The sequence below is a fragment of the Thunnus maccoyii genome, chromosome 16 (assembly GCF_910596095.1).
Source record: "Thunnus maccoyii chromosome 16, fThuMac1.1, whole genome shotgun sequence".
Taxonomy (NCBI): domain Eukaryota; kingdom Metazoa; phylum Chordata; class Actinopteri; order Scombriformes; family Scombridae; genus Thunnus; species Thunnus maccoyii.
This window is the reverse complement of record NC_056548.1, coordinates 23,407,678-23,427,350: the sequence shown is the minus strand read 5'-3', so window position 1 is coordinate 23,427,350 and position 19,673 is coordinate 23,407,678. Positions and strand designations below refer to the sequence as shown.

The 19,673-nt window shown below is 39.3% G+C and overlaps 2 protein-coding genes across 3 annotated transcripts; both read left to right on the top strand.

Moving 5' to 3' along the window:
- Positions 1-263: 263 nt before the first annotated feature.
- Positions 264-12,175, top strand: LOC121881527 (protein only RNase P catalytic subunit). 2 transcript variants are annotated; one of them, XM_042389366.1, is made up of 11 exons: positions 275-376; positions 632-1,030; positions 1,180-1,318; positions 1,462-1,696; positions 1,879-2,183; positions 2,791-2,838; positions 3,038-3,170; positions 9,601-9,711; positions 11,086-11,234; positions 11,627-11,825; positions 11,916-12,175. In XM_042389366.1, the coding sequence occupies exons 2-11, from the start codon at positions 649-651 to the stop codon at positions 12,042-12,044; spliced, it is 1,830 nt and encodes a 609-aa protein (XP_042245300.1). In that variant the 5' UTR covers positions 275-376; positions 632-648; the 3' UTR covers positions 12,045-12,175. The 2 variants fall into 2 exon arrangements, with proteins under 2 accessions (XP_042245299.1, XP_042245300.1); XM_042389365.1 differs by having other exon boundaries at positions 264-1,030.
- A 272-nt stretch (positions 12,176-12,447) lies between these two features.
- Positions 12,448-17,794, top strand: psma6a (proteasome 20S subunit alpha 6a). The gene is made up of 7 exons (XM_042389453.1): positions 12,448-12,700; positions 13,384-13,478; positions 13,648-13,729; positions 14,194-14,349; positions 14,677-14,855; positions 16,170-16,264; positions 16,834-17,794. Exons 1-7 carry the CDS (start codon positions 12,463-12,465, stop codon positions 16,889-16,891), a joined length of 903 nt encoding a protein of 300 aa, XP_042245387.1. The 5' UTR covers positions 12,448-12,462; the 3' UTR covers positions 16,892-17,794.
- The last annotated feature ends 1,879 nt before the right edge of the window (positions 17,795-19,673 follow it).

Sequence of the window (19,673 nt, the reverse complement as noted above, 5' to 3'; positions counted from 1 at the left end):
ATATATATATATATATATTCAAATCAAATGAGACACAGAGAGCCTACAATAACACAGAGTACATATGTAGTAAGTATAGATTTGTATGAAATCTATACACAATTGATCATTTGATATTTTCCTAAAATCACATCATTTTGACATTTTTCCCTTTTTTTATAACTGATAAATGTATGCCTTTATTCTGAAAGCAGATTGCCTTTTCCGGTCTGTGTGTAGTTTTATGTTATGCTTCAAAACTTGACGCAGTTCATAAACGGGGCTGTCGAACGTTGATGACGTTCATGTATGCGACTCGAGTCATGCCTGCACAGATGTATTTGTCCCTGAAGTTTAGTGGCTGAAAACAAGCTGAAGACGTGTTAAAGGTTGAAGTGTGAGTCTCATTTAAACGGTTCATAATGATGTACAGAGCCAACGAGAGTGACAGTTGCGTTTCAGTAGCTATTAGCTGGCTTATCTCATTTCCACGTTATTCATTCATGTAACTAACAACATGTGTTAGTTTTGTTGGTCTGGGAAATGATTGTTAATACAGTTTGTATATGATATGAAAGATCAGGATTATAGCTGATTTATAACTGATGTGAAGTCGTAAGAAGTAATCTATATTAAATTCCCACAATCCCAGAGGTTTGACATCCTAACATGGGCTCCACCTTTATGTTAAAAGCCAGGATATGCCTGAAGCCACTAAAGCCTTTTTTTCGCCAAGGAAGTTCAGCTTTTCTCACCATAAAGACTCCTGTGCCATTAGCGGTGCCTCCCACAGCACGCTTTCTGTGCAGCAGAGACACAAACCCCAACAAAAGGAACAGCAGACAGGCTGAAGGGAAACATGGCACTATCAGATGGGCGGAAGAGGAATTGTGGGATGGTGCAGTGGAGGGAAGAGGTAAAAAGAAGCCTTCCTTCCCCAATTCTGTGTTCGCTGCTGGGACAGCGAAGAGGACGGCAGAGATGCTGAAGAGGAAAGCAGGGGTCCCTGAGGATGAGGAGGAGCCCGCCAGGAGGGCGAGCAGGGGAGCAGGTAGGAGAAACTGCAACTGGCATATAGTTATAATCAGGAAGGCTCTGTTTTACTTTTACAATCAGAGCTTTTTGTGCAAAATACAACAACATTTTATAAAACAAACGTGCACAGGAACAAATAAATTCCATATTTTTATTTATTTTCAGGGAAGCTGCAGCCTCCTGACCGGCCGCTCTCTGCTGCTGAGTGGCGAGAGCTGAAGGAGTCTGTGGGAAATCCACAGCGTTTTGACATCCAGATGATGCGTGCGCTGTTTTCCTCCGGGGCGGAACTGGATACTGCCAAGTAAGAGGAGGAGGAGGAGGAGGAGGAGGAGAGTGTTTGTGTGTCTCTGACTTTTGAAACTCTTGCAGATTGTTTTGTGAATCTCAGAGTTTTGTGTCCACTCTCAAGGTCAATGAATCAACATGTACCTTTTTTTGCCACAGGTCCCTGCTGACTTTTGTAGCCATGGAAACAGGAACGCTATCCTACAAACTGTTACTATGGTACCTGACACTGTGTGTCAGAGATGGCCACGACACAGAGGTCTTTGATGTCTATGACATCATGCGGGGAAGTTTCCCCTCTCTGGACACAGGCGCCTCCAGCCTTTTTATCAAGTCCTTCAGCCGGACAGCGAGGTGGAGGGAGGCTATCGGCATGCTGCACGAGGTTAAGAAGGTGAACAGTGTTTGGCTTGTTATTTCAAGAAGTACATTAAATCGAAGACTCAGTTAAAAAGTAATGTTATTCTTCAACTTTTCAGGGGCGAGCACAGTTTGTGGCTCACCCTTGTTTATCTCATCCTCATCATATTGGAGGTGGAGCTCTATCATCACCTGGTTTTACTGCCATCCCAACAGGTCTTCACCCCATCACCACGCAACTATGGTGACGTCATCACGGCAGCGATGCTAAATGGTGACACAATCACCGCCTGGGCCCTTTATGATGAATTAATCGAAAACGGATTGAGCCCACACCAGGACACCTGGGATGCTCTGTTTAAGAGAGTGATGAAGAGTAAGGAGGAAGAGAGGGAGGAAGTAGAGGTCATGTCTCATGCTGAGCACCAGGAGAGGCTGCTGGAGATTCTACACTACATGAGGAACAACCAGATCTACCCCCAGCAAAGCCTCACCAGCAGCATCAAGACCTGGTTTGAGAGGTACAAGAGAGTGAGAAAGATAGTGAGGGTTCAGTGGGAGGGATGTCACAAGATTTCCTAAACTCAGAAGCATCATTTCTTCAAATTGTGTCAAAGTCTATCAATATGATATCATTTACAAGCAAAACTTGTCTATCTACCTATAAATAAACATGATGAGAAGAAATAATTTGATCAGTTTTGCAATTAAAAAGCAGCATTTTTAACTACACAACTGGTTCATAAACCACAACTTTCAAAGTTTTTTCAAGATATGACTTCTAAATAAATATTAGATGATTTTCTCTCCTCTCTTTTATGATAAATTAAAACAAGAATAAAATTAAACTCATTAAAAACACGTAGGGATGCACAGATCCAACTTTTTCCTCTCCATATATAAATTCAGATACCTCAACTCAGGGTTTCTGCAAATGTAAATTCCCGATCCCATACCAATGTTCTGTTTTTTTACCAAATTTAAAATCAGTCAGTATCAAAACTGATGATTATAAAGTCTGCATGAACTTGACATGATCTCTTTCCCTACCATTGTTATCCACAACCACCGGTCATTCCACGCTCTCATTTCTCTGTTCTTTGTCTGTCTCTTCCTCCCTGTTTTCAGTCTCACCGAGCAGAAATGGACAGGAAGTTGGACCAAGGCCACCCCTAAGTAATTACATTACTTTCCTCTTTAACTTGAACACTTAAGAACAGTTTTTTAATTTTTTTTTAGTTTTTTAAATTCTTTTTATTGACATTCTGCAATTTAGGAATTTCACTGTTCTCATCTCTCACCTGTAAACCTATTGCCGGTGCACACACACACAGTATGTATGTACTGTATATTCATATCTATTGTGTGTGTTTAGGGGTGTGTGCAGGTGTTGTGGAACACAGTTAGAGTCCATCCAGCTGACTGCTGATGAGTACCAACAGCTGAAAGAAGGAGTCATGACTGAAGTCATCCAGGGACGAGATGTTTTCAAGAAGACTACACCGGAGGTCGGTTTGATTTACATGTTAATCAAGTTTGTTTCTTTTACTACTTAGTAAAGGAATGTGAACTTTCAGCTTCAGTAGTTTGAGAAATTTTAAGCTATTTTCCATTTGAAATTGTGTGTTTTTGCCAGCCTCTCTCTTTGTAAGTGCACAATTTAAATCCTAAATAGCAATTCGATATTATATCAAAAATGTGTCAAAATTTCTCTATTTAAAAGGAAAGATCAGATATCTATTGAGGCTATCAAATATCATGGAGCAGTAGTTTCTCTGGCTAGCTAACTTCTGCTAGATGGCGTCATTGGTTCACATGCAGTTCTAGTCTGTTGAGGTAAGTTGAAGCAGATTAGCAGCTGCTCAAACTGCTGCTCTCACTATCGAGATGAATGAGAGGAAAACAGCTTAAGAACAGATCTCCTTTTGACGCAGTTAAAAGAGAAGTTTTAAACTGTTTGTCCATCTGTACAGTCTGAAACACTGTACTGATTCATTTCTCAGGACCGGTATGAGTTGGATATTTAGTGATCAGTCCACATATTCAAAGTTTAAAGTTATCGACAGTGTTGTAAGAAGTACTCAGAGTTTTTACTTAAACAAAAGTAACAATACAGCAGTGTAAAAATACTATTATCAACAAAATAGTATCAGAAAGTACTTGTTCTTTAGAAAGATGGACTTGTGGCTGATATATTGTTATATATGACATTATTAGATAGTTCATACTGGTGCATCAGTGGGTAAACAGTATTTACTATTGTAGCTGGTCAAGGTGAAACTATTTTAACTACCTTTATATACAGTTAGCTATTTTAGCCCAGTGGTTCCCAACTTATGGGCCTGGGCCTTCCAAAGGGTCACAAGATAAATCTGGGGGGTCGTGAGATGACAAAATGGGGTTGGAGGAAGAAAGAGAGAAAAAACAAAGTTGTCCTGTACACAAACACATTTTTTTTACTTTTCTCTAATCTTCGCTTTTTTTGTCAAATATATGCATAGCTTGACTTCTTTGGGCCTCAGACAGTTATGTGAATGTCTCTTTGTTGAACTGCTAACAACTCATAGACATCTGAAATGTGACAAGGCCCCAAGTAGACATTGCTTCTTTTTTTTTTTATATAAGGGGTCACAAGCCAAAAAAGTTCAATCTTTAACACTGTATTACGGTATACACTGTACAACTGTATTTTATAGGTTTATTATGAGTTTTCAATGTAAAATCTGTGAAGTAACAGGAAAGTAGAGCGGTCAAATAAATGTAGTGAAAAAGTACAATATTCCCCTCTGAAATGTGGAGTAGAGACATAAAGTAGCATATCACGGAGATTCACAAGTACATGTACCTTGTAATATGTACTTAAGTACAGTACTTAGTTACTTTCCACCACTTTACTGTGTCATTTATTGATTGGGATAAGGCTAGTATCTGGTAAAGAGAACAGGAGCTTCCATATACTAGAACAACTAACCTGCTACAGTCTTTACGCTCGCTCACTTTTAACGTTTCTAACATTCTAATGTTTTTTTTCAGCTTTATGCAATAAATGGATAAAGTTTTACACTCATATAAAATGAAATGAAACGCAAATTATGTTTTTTCACCCTGTTGTCACAGGAAACAAGGGTGGTGAGTGAAGTGTCAGTGTGTCACATTTTAAGTGCTCTCCAAGCAGCAGAGCTCACACCACCTGTTTAACACATACAATGTCACCTCACAGAAAAGCAGGATCTTGAACCAGGGCTGCACACACAAAATGAGGATTTATTTTTAAAATTGTATGCTCCTTTTTTTTAACCAAGAGAAGGCAGTCTTCACTTTACCTTGCATGCATACAGTACGTGCGGAGCGAGGCAGGGCACAATTATTTTCATTGGACTGGAATGTACTTGCTGTATTTTATTACTACCGTTATGACAAAAAGCTTGAATATTCATTTGATATTGTGCCAAAAAGATGCTTGGCAACATCAGTAATATGTAAATAATAACATGTCATATTCAATTTATGAACGGAGAGAACGTTTGCTGTCTCCCTTTGTGTGTTTCTGTAGTCAGGGGAAGTTTGTTGGTGGAATAGTTAGTTAAATTGAGGGGATTTCCACCATGTGGAGCACCATGTGAATCTGGACCACAGTTACCTCCCGCCGAGCAGACAGAGAGAGGAAGGCAGACAGACATGCAGTTAAACTCCACTTTATTAATTCACCATTTAAGGCAATTCATTTTAAGGGCAAAAAGAGTTATTCAGACAACAAAGACGCAACAGATGCAGGGAGGGACAGAGACAGATGGAAGAAGAGAAGGAAGGAATTAACATCTGTCTGTTTGGTGATCAGTACGACTGTCACAGCCAACAGGAAATCATGATGCATTTTAAAGCAGATATTAGATAAACAGATAGATGCTGAGACACAGAAAAAAGCAAACAAAAATTGAATCAGTTAAGTTTCAGCAGAGTAGACGTGCTTTTTCACACTGCACCGTGTGACCAGAAAAATAGAAATGTGCGATAGAAATCAAACTAACAGAACAGCAATAATATATTATATTATTAGTGCAACCCATTTTGTTTAATTGTCGTCTAAACTAACAAAATGGTCATTTTTGAGGCTGTAAGTATCATGTTTACCATCTACGCCATCTTAGTTTAGGGTGTTAGCATGCTAACATTTGCTAATTAGCACTTAGCACAAAGTACAGCAGAGGCTGATGGTACTGCCATTAGTTTTGAATGTTTTTTTTAACCAAAGTATTGAACAAATTGAAATTTTGATACTAAATGAAAAAGTTATTACAGTCCATCCATCCAAGGGGAACATAAATGTCTGTATTAATTTCACAGCAATTCAACAATTGTGACATTTCACTCAAAACCACAAACGTGAACCTCATGATGGCACCAGAGGAAAAGTCAGGGGCCTCACATTAGGGGTCATTATGATACACCTTCTTGGCACCATGAATGTCTGTATAAAATTTACGGACAGTCTTTCTTATTGTTGTTGAGATATTTCAGTCTGGGGACCAACAGACAAACCTCGACTAGCCGTTCAGCTAACAAGGCTAGTTTAAAGATCAAAGTTTAACAAAGCTAGTAGTTTTGAATAACTGCTCTGTGTTACATTAAATTGTACAAAGAGTTTGTATTTTTCTGTTCAGATTGTTACAGCTAAATTAATCTTCAGGGGCTTCATTTGTTGAAACCTTGAAACAAGAGAACGCTATTTCAAGAGGTACAGAAAACTTAAACTTAAGTTAACCTAACTTTAACTAACTTAACTTTAAACACATAAAGCTTTGTTCTATCTCTGTTTTTCCCATTATAGTCTACTTTTTTATTTTAACACATGTCAGTTCTTTACGCATGTTTCACTTCAATACCGCAAATAACAATCACACAAAATGAAAATGAAAATGAAAGCCACATGTGATTAGCTGCCATATTATGATCCGGTATTACTGCGGCTGCTGTTTCTGCTATTATCAGTAATTGGTTTCCCTTAAATGCCATTTGGATCAAATATTAGCTCAAAAAGCAGTTGTGGCAGTGAACATGTACTGATCTTTAACAAACAATGTGAAGTAATGCAACCTACAGTAGGTTTAATGTGTAAGATGGATTCTTACTGTACTTTAATGTAGTGCTTTGACAAAAGTTGCAGTATTGAAGCACATTATACTATCATACCATATATGATAGAGAATTGTGGGGATGAATAAAGATGCTGCTTATGTTAACTTGTGAGATTGTTAAGGATACTGACTGTTCATTTATAGTGTTAAATACAGTTATTACAGGCATTACTTTATAGTGTTATCAAATATAAAAGCTGTACTTCCTGCAGAAATAAAAAATCACAAACAAATCAATATCGAAAGGTTCGGAAAAGGTGGAACCGATGTGATAAGGCCTAGAAAAACAGGACCTTCCTTGTGTATAGTGGTTAAAACTGTAAATGTAGATGTAATTTACAGCCTGGATCCTGCAGTATGTACATTTTTCACATTATATAGGTCAGTGGTAAAGCTGTCGGGTATCTTTTCAGAATACTATTGTGCTTTGTGTCATAGTGGTGTATAAGTGGTACTGTAAGCTTATGTATGCAAGTGCGAATGTGTCTAGGTTTGTGTGTGTGTGTGTGTGTGTGTGTGTGTGTTTTAAGCAGTCATATTATCCACAGCAGCACAATGAGCTGGTTTCACATATCAGCTCTGGAAAGTCCCTGGATAATTATACTGGACTTTCTCTCCGTCTTTCTCTCCATCTCTCCTCTTCCTTCTCCTGCCCTCACTCTCTTTCTTTGCAAATTTAATCTCTTTTTTTTTTTTTTTTTTTTAATTTTTTTTTTTTTCACCCATCCGTTTTTTCCATGGTCATATTGAGAGTCCGGAATTATTAAATCACAAACCTTATCCATCCATGTATTTAGAGTAGAGTCTGATATATGTAGCCTAACTTTTTACACCAATGCTGTGATGTCTTTAAGATCACAATAATAAATAAATGAATAACCTGTGTATAGACAGTGACAGGTGACAGCAACCCAATGGGCAGATTTAGGAAAGGTAGATACTCTGCATGTGATAAAATGGAGTGCATGTGTTTGTTCTGCTCTAGGCAGATTCATTATTGGCTGACTGTGATAAGTCATAGTGTGTGTTTATGTGTGTGTGTGTGTTTAATAGGTTATTTAATGCAATCAAAATGGATACCAGAGTATCAACAGGGCTCAGCACACATTTTATCTAGAGCACAGTTCCATCAGAGGAGGAATATTACAACCTTTTTACGGTCACATTTTGATTGAGCCTTCGTGATAGTGTGCGCGCAGTCAAGTTTCAAGTCCAGGGGAATTCACAGAAGCCTATTTCCATACTGCTGCTATCTAAAAGTGAAAGTACTAACAATGTTCCAGTGCTGGAACATTGTTAAGCTGCTCTACAACTTTCCTGTTATGGTACAAAGCTATGAGACAGTCTTTTTCATTGACTAGAAGGGTCACAGGTCACAGGTGTCTGAGAAAGTTGAAACAAGATCTGACATGTGTAAGAAATTCAAAATGAACATTTCTACCTGTGTTATGTTGATGAAGCCTTCCTCATTCCCCGCATTGCAAAAGACAACTGCAAAAGACATTTCTATATGCAGCATTTTTAGACGATGCAGTAATGCTGAAATTAAGCTTAAGGAGGACATTGAATATCTACAGATGACTTTCCACAGTAGACTTTTTTTGTTACATACTGTGTCTTTGCCCCATTGCAGGAAGGTGAGTATGAATACTGGACTGTGTGACCAAATGTAGTAGCAACAGTACAGCTGAGAGTATCCTTCTTTACATTTTGTCATATTAGTCTAAATCTAATCTGGATTAAGTTTTGCCCCATAAGGAAAAATGTTATTACAAAGGTGCGTAGACTTTATAAGCTCTTAAAATTTGTCATTACTCAGAGGACTATGCTGTTGCTCGGGCTGCCAGCTGGCGCTCTGCCACCTCGCTACTAAGGAAAGGCCAGGTAGATTTTTTTTTTTTTCCTTTTTACTGGCAGGCCTGTGATCAGTCAGCGAGAAAACCAGCCAACCATCAGGCCATTCATCTCACAGCTGGAGTTCAGCCTCAGTCCCTAACCACAATAAGGAACAAACCCCAGAATTTGCTATTAGAGTTCTGTTCTGTACATTTTCAGTACTGTTCATCGTCCAGTTAGTTAAGTCACTCAGCTTCTCAGAAAAGCAAGCACTCAGGAGACGTATAGCCAAGTGTATTTAGACATGACCACATTTCTGATTTTGGCTCAATAGTCATGACAGGAAAATTAGTAAATTTGAGATAATGCACTGCCGTATCAGATGTATAATTAAAGAACACACATGTTGGAAAGGCCAAACCTGAAAGTGTCTTTAAGTGCCAATAAAAAGAAAAATGTGAGCGGAAAAATTTTCAGCGCTTTCCCTATTTATGTGTCAATTTAATGGACTTTTACTCCTGGCTGGCAGCACCTAAATGACCTCAAAAGATCTAATATGAAGGCAACTAGTAGAGTCCATTCCTTTCTTTGTTTGTCCAATGGAAGAACTGCTTCAACTCTTATCCACAATCTACACATTATTTAGTATTATACAGTGAAAACATATAATACTGTAATATTTTGCAATGTTTTATAATAAGCTGTTGTCTTTGTTGCATTTCTGTCCACCTGTATGATCTGTTTGCATCTGATTCCATTGAGTCTATGCACTACACTATAAAACAAGGTCTGCATGCTCACATAGCTACAAGCAGGGATACTATGGAGGCTAAACTCATGTGAACCTAGTTCACCTGTCTGATTATGTGCATTAAGACACACTATGCAGTTAAAACATGCCTCTCTATATATAACACCATGTGAACCTTCTGTCTGTCTTTTTACTTCACTGTATGTGTCTGCTCAGGAGTTGGAGAGGTTCAAAACATTTGTGAAGAGGAAGCCTGCTTTTGATGTAGTCGTTGATGGACTGAATGTAGCAAATACCAACAAGGACAAAGGCAAGCTGTCAGAGACGGTAAGAAAGCTCACGGATGCATAGGAGATGATAAATTAAATATTTTACACCTTCTACCAACGCTACTTGTTCAGAATCCTCTGCATATGCACACGCACAGTTTTTACAGTTTTGTTCTTAGTGGTTTCTTCCTACGTATGTCAGTCCGACTCAGGGGCTTTTCTGACGGTCGCACTATGACTAACCGTGCAGCGTGTTTTTGTGTGTGAACATATGTGCGTAGGAGGTGTCTTTTATAACTGGCCAGTACCTGATTTTAACAACACCTAGCCATCTTGTCTGCCTGCCCACATCTGTCTCTCTGTCAGTCTGTGTGTGTGTGTGTGTGTGTCAGCATAACTGTCTGTCTGTCTGCCCTAAAATTTGTCACATCCCTCTCTGATGTTATATGGCTGCAAGTCAAAGGAAAGTTCAAACACAGAGACAGATTAACTTATTTCCCTATCAAGCCATCTAGTTCACGGGAAAGCTAATTAAATTATTAAAATTAATGCAAAAGTTGTAGAAATTTACATCAGGACCACTGCCAGTAACTTTTATTCAAATGTCAATTGATCAAAATGATCAGAATGAATTAAATCAGAAGCCGACTGCACAGTTGAAACTTTATAAACAACACCTGTTGAATTTATGATCTTAAAATACTTTAAAGGCCTGAAAACATAAAATAAAATGATAAGTAAATGCGTCTCCATGGCCCACAGACACTACAGCCACAATAACACTATAAGCAACTAACATTTAGTTCTAACATAGTACCTCTATGTCAAATTGTTGCTGAAGTGCTGCAAAAGTAAAGAGCAGTAGTTTTTGCTGTGGCAATAAGTAGCATTTCATAACATTATCTTTTTACATTAGAGAGACAGGAAGGTACAGTACTTAATAGCCTGGATTTGTCCCACTTAGACACAACACACTGTTCTTCCTGTCCTAAGGCATATCTGAAAAACATGACTTGTGCTGTGTAAACATATTGTATAACTGCATTTAATTTACATATCTCTCTAACAGTTACGTTGTTGTGTGTATTTGTTATGCAAATTCTGTCTAATTCGCTTGTGTGACTGTATCTTTACTGTTTATCTTTTTAACACACACAGTCATATTTTATTATCCTACACACACACACACACATACATTTTAACTGCCAGCGTTACAGTAGTAGCTGCAAATAACGTAAAAAAACTTGTCTTATAACTTTTATTTTTTATGTAGGAGCTGCTGTTGCTGCTTGCACCTTTAGGTGTGGTTGTTCACAGGATGTTAATGGAGTTGGCATACAGACTTGTTTGTGTCATATAATAGTCATGCTCTATTTTTTTAATGTGAGTGTATAAAAGTTTTAATGTGTGGGTGTGTGTGTGTGTGTTTCAGTTGTTGGCGGTGGTGTCGGAGCTCGAGCATCAGGGCCTGAGTGTTCTGGTGCTGGGGAGGAAACACATGCTGCGGCCCTCCAGATCCTGGGACAGACACCACATGAACCTTATCCAGCAGAAAGCTCACTGCTTCTTTACTGAAAACATGTGAGCACCTGATAATAAAATAGGATATCATAGAAAGCTTCATAGGAAACACATTTACACAGCAGAGGCAAAACAGGCTATTTACTGAGAGTGTTGAAGAAGCAGGAAAAAGGGAATCTTATCTTATGGAAATGTATTTATTCAATGGATTTTAACTGAGCATTATTTAAAGCTGCTCTTAAATCAAAGGGTTTTTGTTGCAGTAATCACATGAAAATGCTGCAGCATGTGGTTGGCTGACTAATAGAATAAAGTAGAATAAGGGAATATGAAATCACGTGGCATTCAGCACATCGTTATTCTGTTATATGTCTGTTTATTTAGAACCTTTTTGTTCTTAACGTCATATGTAATGTGTTTACCTCACACCTGCCTGTCAATGTGTGTATCAGTTCAGAGGACGACCCCTTCTTGCTGTATGCCTCGCTGCATTCTGGAAACCACTGTCGGTTTGTGAGTAAGGACCTGATGAGGGACCACAAGGCCTGCCTGTCCGACGGAGCCACCAGACGGCTCTTCTTCAAATGGCAGAGAGGTCACCAGCTGGTGGTGCATGGATATGTTGCAGCAGGCAGGAGGGTACGGTTTCAGGTGAGGATGAAGAGGAGCAGAAGGTGGGAAGGGTATGAGAGGAGAGAGTGGAGAAGTGTACTAATTAACCATGTATGTGTGTGTGTTTAGAGTATTCTCAGCTATGACACCATTGTCCAGACTTCAGGAGACTCGTGGCATGTCCCCTACGATGACACAGAGGACAGGAGCACCTATGAAGTACCTCAGAGATGGCTCTGCCTCACCAAAATGCACTGAACTCACCCATACCCATACCAGTACTGTATTTTTGATGTTAAATAATTTCAGAATCGTATAATTTGATCATAACTGTGGACTTGTAAATAAAACATTTACCATAAATAAAAAGCTTGTGCTTTTTGATTTAATTTTGAATCATAAGAAAATGAATTTTGGTTTGATTTTTATTCATAATGATACTTTTTTAAAAAATGATCAGTATATTTTTATTATTCTTTACCATTTCATCAAACTAATACAGTCCAAACATTTCATCATTCCCCCCCATAACAAAACAAACAGAAACAAAAACAAAACACAAAAAAAAATGATTATTCTAAACAGATGTTACTTTGACATCTTCTTGCAAGTAACTGCTGTCAGTAAAGGCCCTGTATGTATAATAAAAACAAGAATAAGCTCGTATAATAGATCCATGGTGAAGGCATGTGTGAGCTACAACGCTGTGACCCGGATACTGAAGCTTTCATCGGGACAGAGCACATCCGGTGTAGATGTTTGCCATGTTTTGGCTCACTTCATCACTTCAGTTTCAGCATCAGTCTACACCGGTGTACCTCAGCTATCTCCAGCCGTCATGTCCCGGGGCTCCAGTGCCGGGTTTGACCGTCACATCACCATCTTCTCCCCGGAGGGAAGACTCTACCAAGTCGGTAAGTGGTGAAAAAAAAAAAACAGAACAGAAGAAACAGAAGAAAACTCAACCTGCTCTGTCATACTATGCTAGCTAGCCACCATTCATCGTTCAGTGTTATGTAGCTAAGTTAGCAAGAAAGAAATAATAACTGTAGTTATTCATTTTGACTCAGTAATGCTAACGCTAAATACAGAAAACAGCCATTTTATTATATTGTAGCTAAAATATTTGCTAACCAGACGCTAGTTGCACTTGCTATCTATCTTAATTTGTTTGTATTTATAGTAAAACTGTTAATATAACATTAATATTAACAGTGTAAAGAAACTAAGTTGAGTTTTGTGGATGATGAATTAAACATATTAACCTCCTGTACAGAGATAACCGTCTATCCAAAGGAGGACAAAAGCTAACAATGCTAATGTTTTCATAATGTTATCTAGACATAGCAACCAGATACTTATCGACTTTAAGCACAATACAGACTATTTCTCGCAGTCTTATACAAGTCATTATAACTTAGCTGTATTAAATGTTAGCGTCAGACTAATACAATAACTTTGAAACCACTGTTCATATGTGACTGTACAATAACACAAATACAACTTGGTTGCTTGTGAAAAATGTTTGCCCCAGTGGAGAAATACAGTTTCAGTAGATGAGCAGTCTGTTCTTGTGTTCTTGTATATGTGTCCTCAGAGTATGCCTTCAAAGCCATCAACCAGGGAGGACTGACCTCTGTAGCAGTCAGAGGGAAGGACTGTGCTGTGGTCGTCACACAGAAGAAAGTCCCCGTCAGTATAAATGGACATATTACTAACACACAGAAGTTTGTGTTGTCTGTGTCTTCACTAAGCATGTGATCAGATTCCCCAGCTGTCATTATGGTTGTTACATCACTGGTGGAGTGTGGGGAGTATGTGTGCACTGTTAGCAATGTCCTTCTCTTGTGCTTTTTCTCAGGACAAGCTGTTGGATGCCTTGACAGTCACACATATGTTCAGAATCACAGAGAACATTGGCTGTGTTATGACCGGAATGACTGGTAAGCAATTTATTGTCCAGCTGATGGTTGTTACCCGAAAAAATGAGCCAATAAGGGATCAAACGATATTAAAAGCTTCCTTCAACAGTAATTATCAAACATGCATCAGGCAAGAAAGTCATGTCGCCATATTGTCATGTTCACGTTCTATTAGAAGCTGCAAATGCATCCTTCATTATAAATGTTTAAGAAATATATGTATTGAGGGATAAGACATGAGCTGTTATGAGTTGCAAATGCATCATGTAGAAAGAAAGTTGTGGTGGCACTCAAGTACATTTTTAATGTTACAGGCCAAACCCCCAGGATCTACCTTTTTATAGCATTCATTGAAAGTGATATGACTTGTGTGGCTGTGACAGTACACCTGTCATCTCATGGATTCATTTTTAGGCAACCTGATGGTGTTATGTTAATTCATTCATTTGTGTGAATAACATTTTCCTCTCTCTTCCTCCTTCCAGCTGACAGCAGGTCTCAGGTGCAGAGGGCGCGGTATGAAGCATCTAACTGGAAGTATAAGTACGGCTATGAAATCCCCCTGGACATGTTGTGCAAACGCATGGCTGACATCTCCCAAGTCTACACGCAGAACGCTGAGATGAGGCCGCTAGGATGCTGTAAGTAAAGGATTGGTCTGGTGCCCATGTGTGTTTCTGTATACATGAATTATATTAAGGTTTTTTATTTTAAGTTTGTAAAACCTACAATGGAATCTGCACATCATGTTTCTTTGAAGGTTTTTTGGCGCATGATTGTATAAATGTGTTTCACAGGGTTTTTTTCTTACCTCTGCAATGCATTAACAATTTCAAGGGCACAAATGAGAGTCAAATCGTATTGATATTGAATAGCAGGACATGATGTCTGCTATCTGCTATGTCTGGTATTTCACAACTCATAGTTGACCATCCCTTATGTTCCTCTGCCTTGCTTTCTACCTGTAGGTATGATGTTGGTCGGAGTGGATGACGAGCTGGGTCTGCAGCTGTATAAGTGTGATCCAGCCGGCTACTATTGTGGCTTTAAGGCCACAGCAGCTGGAGTCAAACAGACTGAGGCCACCAGCTTCCTGGAGAAGAAAGTCAAGAAGAAACTGGACTGGAGCTACAACCAGACTATAGAGGTGCAGGACACATGCGCGTTGTGTACTTACAGAAAACTACCAGAGTGTTGCCAAGCTTCCTGTGCTTATTATAGAAGCCTGGTATAATCTGATTCATAATGCCACACTGGAATTTTGTCCTAAAACAACCCTGCTGAGGTATGTCAGTCAAGTTGCATTACATTGTTTCATTGCAGGATTCCCACTGGTAATGAGATTTCATGGAATTTTGTTGGTATTTTCTAGACGGGGCATTCAGGGAGCTTTACAACTGTGTCACTGTCCTGGAATATCACTACATTACTTGATGGTTTTCTGGATGAACCAAACCTTTAGAAAAGGAAAGAATGAAAAGAATCAATGTTTTCTTTGTTATGTAGGGGAAACGGTAAGAATCCTAATACTGATTAGATGAAAAGGTGCGATATGTAAGAATTTTCGTGTAAAACATTCAGAAATAAACTAAAATTATCAACAGAATGTGAAGAAATAATAAAATGAGACCTCCAGCTTTCTTGGTTGCCTGCAACAGCCTGTGGATTTCTATGTAAAGGACTCGGGGGTGGTTTTGCCAGGAAAATCCAAAGGATGTGACGTTTATGTGCACTCCCGAGGCCCCCTACAGCACCAACAGAGTGCAACACTAGCTAACGTTAGCTTAGAAATGGAAACCGTTAACATCCGACTCCGAGCTGGCTTTCTTCCTATTGGACAGATAAGCTAACATTACTGCAAAGCATGTGAAATATATTGTGATATTGTGGTTTTAACTGGCTAATGTAAGCACCACTGCTCGCTCGCGCTGACTGAGTGCGAGCACACACAACAGGATGCTGCTGCAGCTCACTTAACAGCCACCGGTGTCATTAATGAGAGGGACTTTCTGATTCTTACATATTGCACATTTTAAGTGTTTATTTCAAATGATCTATTGGTTCATATTTTCCAGAAATGTTTTAAATTATATCCTCATTCCCCTAAAGAATTAGAAGTCAAATCTACATTTTGCAGCAAGTTTTTCTTAAAAACTTTGTGTTTGCGGTCAAATGTGTTCAGCCATGAGCACATACAACTGCACACACACACATATACACACTGATGTGCTGCTCACTGATAAGCATAGGCTTTCATTCGCTCATGTATTACTTGTAACTCCTTTAACAAATTCAAGCATCCCTCATGTATTTATACATTATGCTTCTTCTTTCTTGGTTATCTGACACTGTGAGCTCCTTGATGTCTTCAAGTGCATCTATTTCACAGATGTAATGTTTAACTTATTTTGCTCTCCTTCCTGTCATGCTTCTTCAAACCTCTCCCTCTCTTTCAACACAGACGGCTATCTCATGTCTGTCAACTGTTCTGTCTATCGACTTCAAGCCCTCAGAGCTGGAGGTGGGAGTTATCACTTCGCAAGAACCAACATTCAAGTGAGTATTTTCCTGAGCTGGAGGGAGAGAAACTATCTTAATGGCCTCAAGTAAAAATCTTATCCTGGCCACAGGCAGAAGACTGGTTCCACTGGTCTATTAAATGGGTTTGACAGAGTCAAAGTGAAGCAGGGTGCTGCTGAAAAAGACACAGGCCAAACTTCATAAATATATTTCACAAAATAAGAAGCAAATGAGTCTTTGGCATTCAACAAACCATGCAGCTCTGAACAGAACAGATTGTTCCTGCCTTTGAAGTGTTGCCTCTTTGTGCTGAGGAAAAAATAAAACGTTAAAGCACTAAAACATGCTAATCTGTTGGCACGCTCAAAAATGCATCAGTTGTTAACAATGAGAAAAAGAAACCCGTTTTGTAATGGAAGTCCCCTAAAATCTAACTAAAACCTTGGGGTTTAGATCAAAGTAAGTAGTTACAGGGTAACTAAAGGGTGTGTTAACATGTCTGTGTTTGTGTTTGTGTGTGTGTGTGTGTCTGTGTCTGTGTCTGTGTATGGCCTTTGAAATCTGGCAGAACAAAAAAATATGAACTTGTGTTATTTGTTTTCCAGGATTCTGTCAGAGTCTGAGATCGATGTCCACCTGGTGGCTTTGTCTGAGCGAGAGTGAGGAAAGTTGGCAGCCATGTTGCTGCTGTCATAAGTGGATGATGAACAGTAACGCCACAGAGCCCCACCTCCCGCACTCAAAAGTCTCATCTAGAAGGAAGACAAAGATGACGTATAAAACACAAAGGAAAAGATGAACAATATGGTCATTTTGTACCAGCTGGATAGAATATGTTACCCAGCTGTACTGTCTGTGTTCCCTTCCCCTCCTCCATCCTCCCTGGTCATAGCAAGAACCTGACTGGACACATTATCCACATGTCGGCCCCCTCCTGTATATTCCTTCTAATCACATTGAGACATCCTCGACATGTCGCAGAGCCTAGAAACACGCTCGACGTTCAGATCAGTCCATTATATGACACATCAGTCTGACATCTGGCTGCGTGGTCATGATGTGCCCTCTCAGGCTGCAGCTTATCCCAAATGACTTCAGTTGATGAGTGCGACATGAGCAAAGTGGAAGACGGAGGTGTGGTAACACTACAGCTACAGCACTCAATACCTCTTAATACCCCTTACTCTCTCAGTGGTCCAGTAGCATCTTGAGTCACTGTATTTAAACAGTGCTTCCTCACCATCTTTACTCAGGGCTACCACAACTTGTATTTCTCATTTTATTCATCTGCTTCAAACTCTCCCCTCTTCTCTTTTTTTTCATAGCAACCGCTAATGTCAGGTTGTTTATGCTCTGATGTACTGTGTGATAAACCAGGGAACAGCAGTGGGATTTCTCCCATTGCGACAGTCCTCATTGTCACACCCCTGTTTAAGTCTACTCAGGTCAATGTCAATGAGAAACCACCAATCTCTTCATTACAGAGTCCCTACTGTGTTTTGATCCTTCTGTCTGCTGCCATTTGCTGTACAGTACTGCACTTCTATTAAACATGTTTTTATTGAACTCTGAAGTTTCCCCGCTTCCTTTTCTCAGCATATGTCGCTGCCTTTACGGTAATCTGACAGCATTCAACTCATATATGTGCTGGTAGCGCTTGTGTAGGAAGTAATACAGATATGTTAATGGGTCTGAGTTATTAGTGTCATTGTTTATGTAAAAGAGACTCAGGCGACGTGAAATTTCCGTCACATTTACGAAACAAGATGCATATCTGAAAGTGGCTTAGATTATTTGTCAGATTAATAGTTTCTGTGGTGGGAGTACGAACGTTTAATTTCACATTTTAATTACTGTAAGACCACATTAAAATGTTGCTAAAAAACAGTTTACTGTAATAATTATATGGAATGTTGTCAATATAAATTATAATTATTTACTATCTTATTTCTATATTTAGAAGTATGTAAGGTGAGATAAGCCTGGTGTGATGTGAGTATGATTCAAAGGCTGAAATGTCACTCTAGCTGCACTGCTGGTGTTACAGTGGCTCATACTGACTGTATGAGCCACTGCATCTGTTTACCCCAAACTACTTCATACCAGGAAGGCAAACAGTAGCTGTTTTAATATTCATTTCCTCAAGATAGTCCATCATGGACAGGGAGTGTGACATGAGCAAACTGAAAGTAGGAGGCACAAATTGCACATGTATTTCCAGATGTTTTCAAGTGGGATGTCTCCATCGTAACTTTCAATATGAATCCAACACAGTGACCTTATGAATTTAGAGCAAAACTCTGCAATACACTCATAGAAAAATTGCGTAAAATTGTGTTTAACACAGACGTTGGGAATTTATTGAGAATTTATTAAGTAAAACTCCCTTCCTCCCCATCTCCCTGGGCTTGACTTGAAGCATCCTGTTATTCAGTGGAGATTCCCCTCTTTGGCGGATGAGAAGCAGGAATGTCGCGAACAGCTGAGTGTTTCTTGTTCCTGGGAATTTCCTGCCGCTTCCCTCATAGCCCCACCCTCCCAAAAACTTCCTGATTTAGATGACCGAGCCTCATTACACAAACGCATAAAATTTCCCTAGGCTTCTTATCTCTTTATACACACATGCCCAGCAGGAGGAACTCAGGTCGCAGGTTCAATTGGCCGCCACTTCCTCATTCAATGCAAACGATGTGTCGAGTTATCAGTCCTTTCCTTCATGACAATGCGTTATATGAAAAGAAAAGGTGGCTGCTCACAACCGAAACTCAGCTGTCACGCCTTGATGGCAGCACTTATACAAGCACAGACGAACTGACGGCAGCAAAAGGCCACATAATTGAAGTAATTTCCTGTGTTACTGCAGGCTTGTAATATTGTCAGGCGCTGTCGATTATACGCTGGATTTTGAGTGATCTTTTTTTATTGTAATATCACCAAGATTACTGTGTGTCTAATGGACACGTGTGACAACATCGACCAAAACCATTTTCCAATTGCACACCATCTGTTTCCCCCATAAGTCAACCGTCTCAAATCACAAATATATTCACACAGGAGGTTTTTACTGTTAAATATGAGTGTTTTAATTTAACTGGAGTGTGCTGGACTGTTTGCTGTCTGACATATACAACTTGCTCAACTGTACACATTCACAGCTTCCATAAAAAATACATCTTTGTATACACAGCATTTACAATATCATACAACAGAGCTGTTGCAGGTACATGTGTGTGGATGGATGTTTTTTTTTTTTGTGAGAATGATTTGCAGCGTCCACAGAATACAAGCGATTCCTTTTTATCATACAAGCAATCCCATCCCATCATAATGCGTCATGTGTTCACATCTCATCGTTTGTCTTCTCTCCTGCAGCCTGGAGCGGTCTAACTCTTTCAATTCGGCCATCAGTCTCTGTTTGATTTGCATTTTTGCAGCTGCCGGTTCT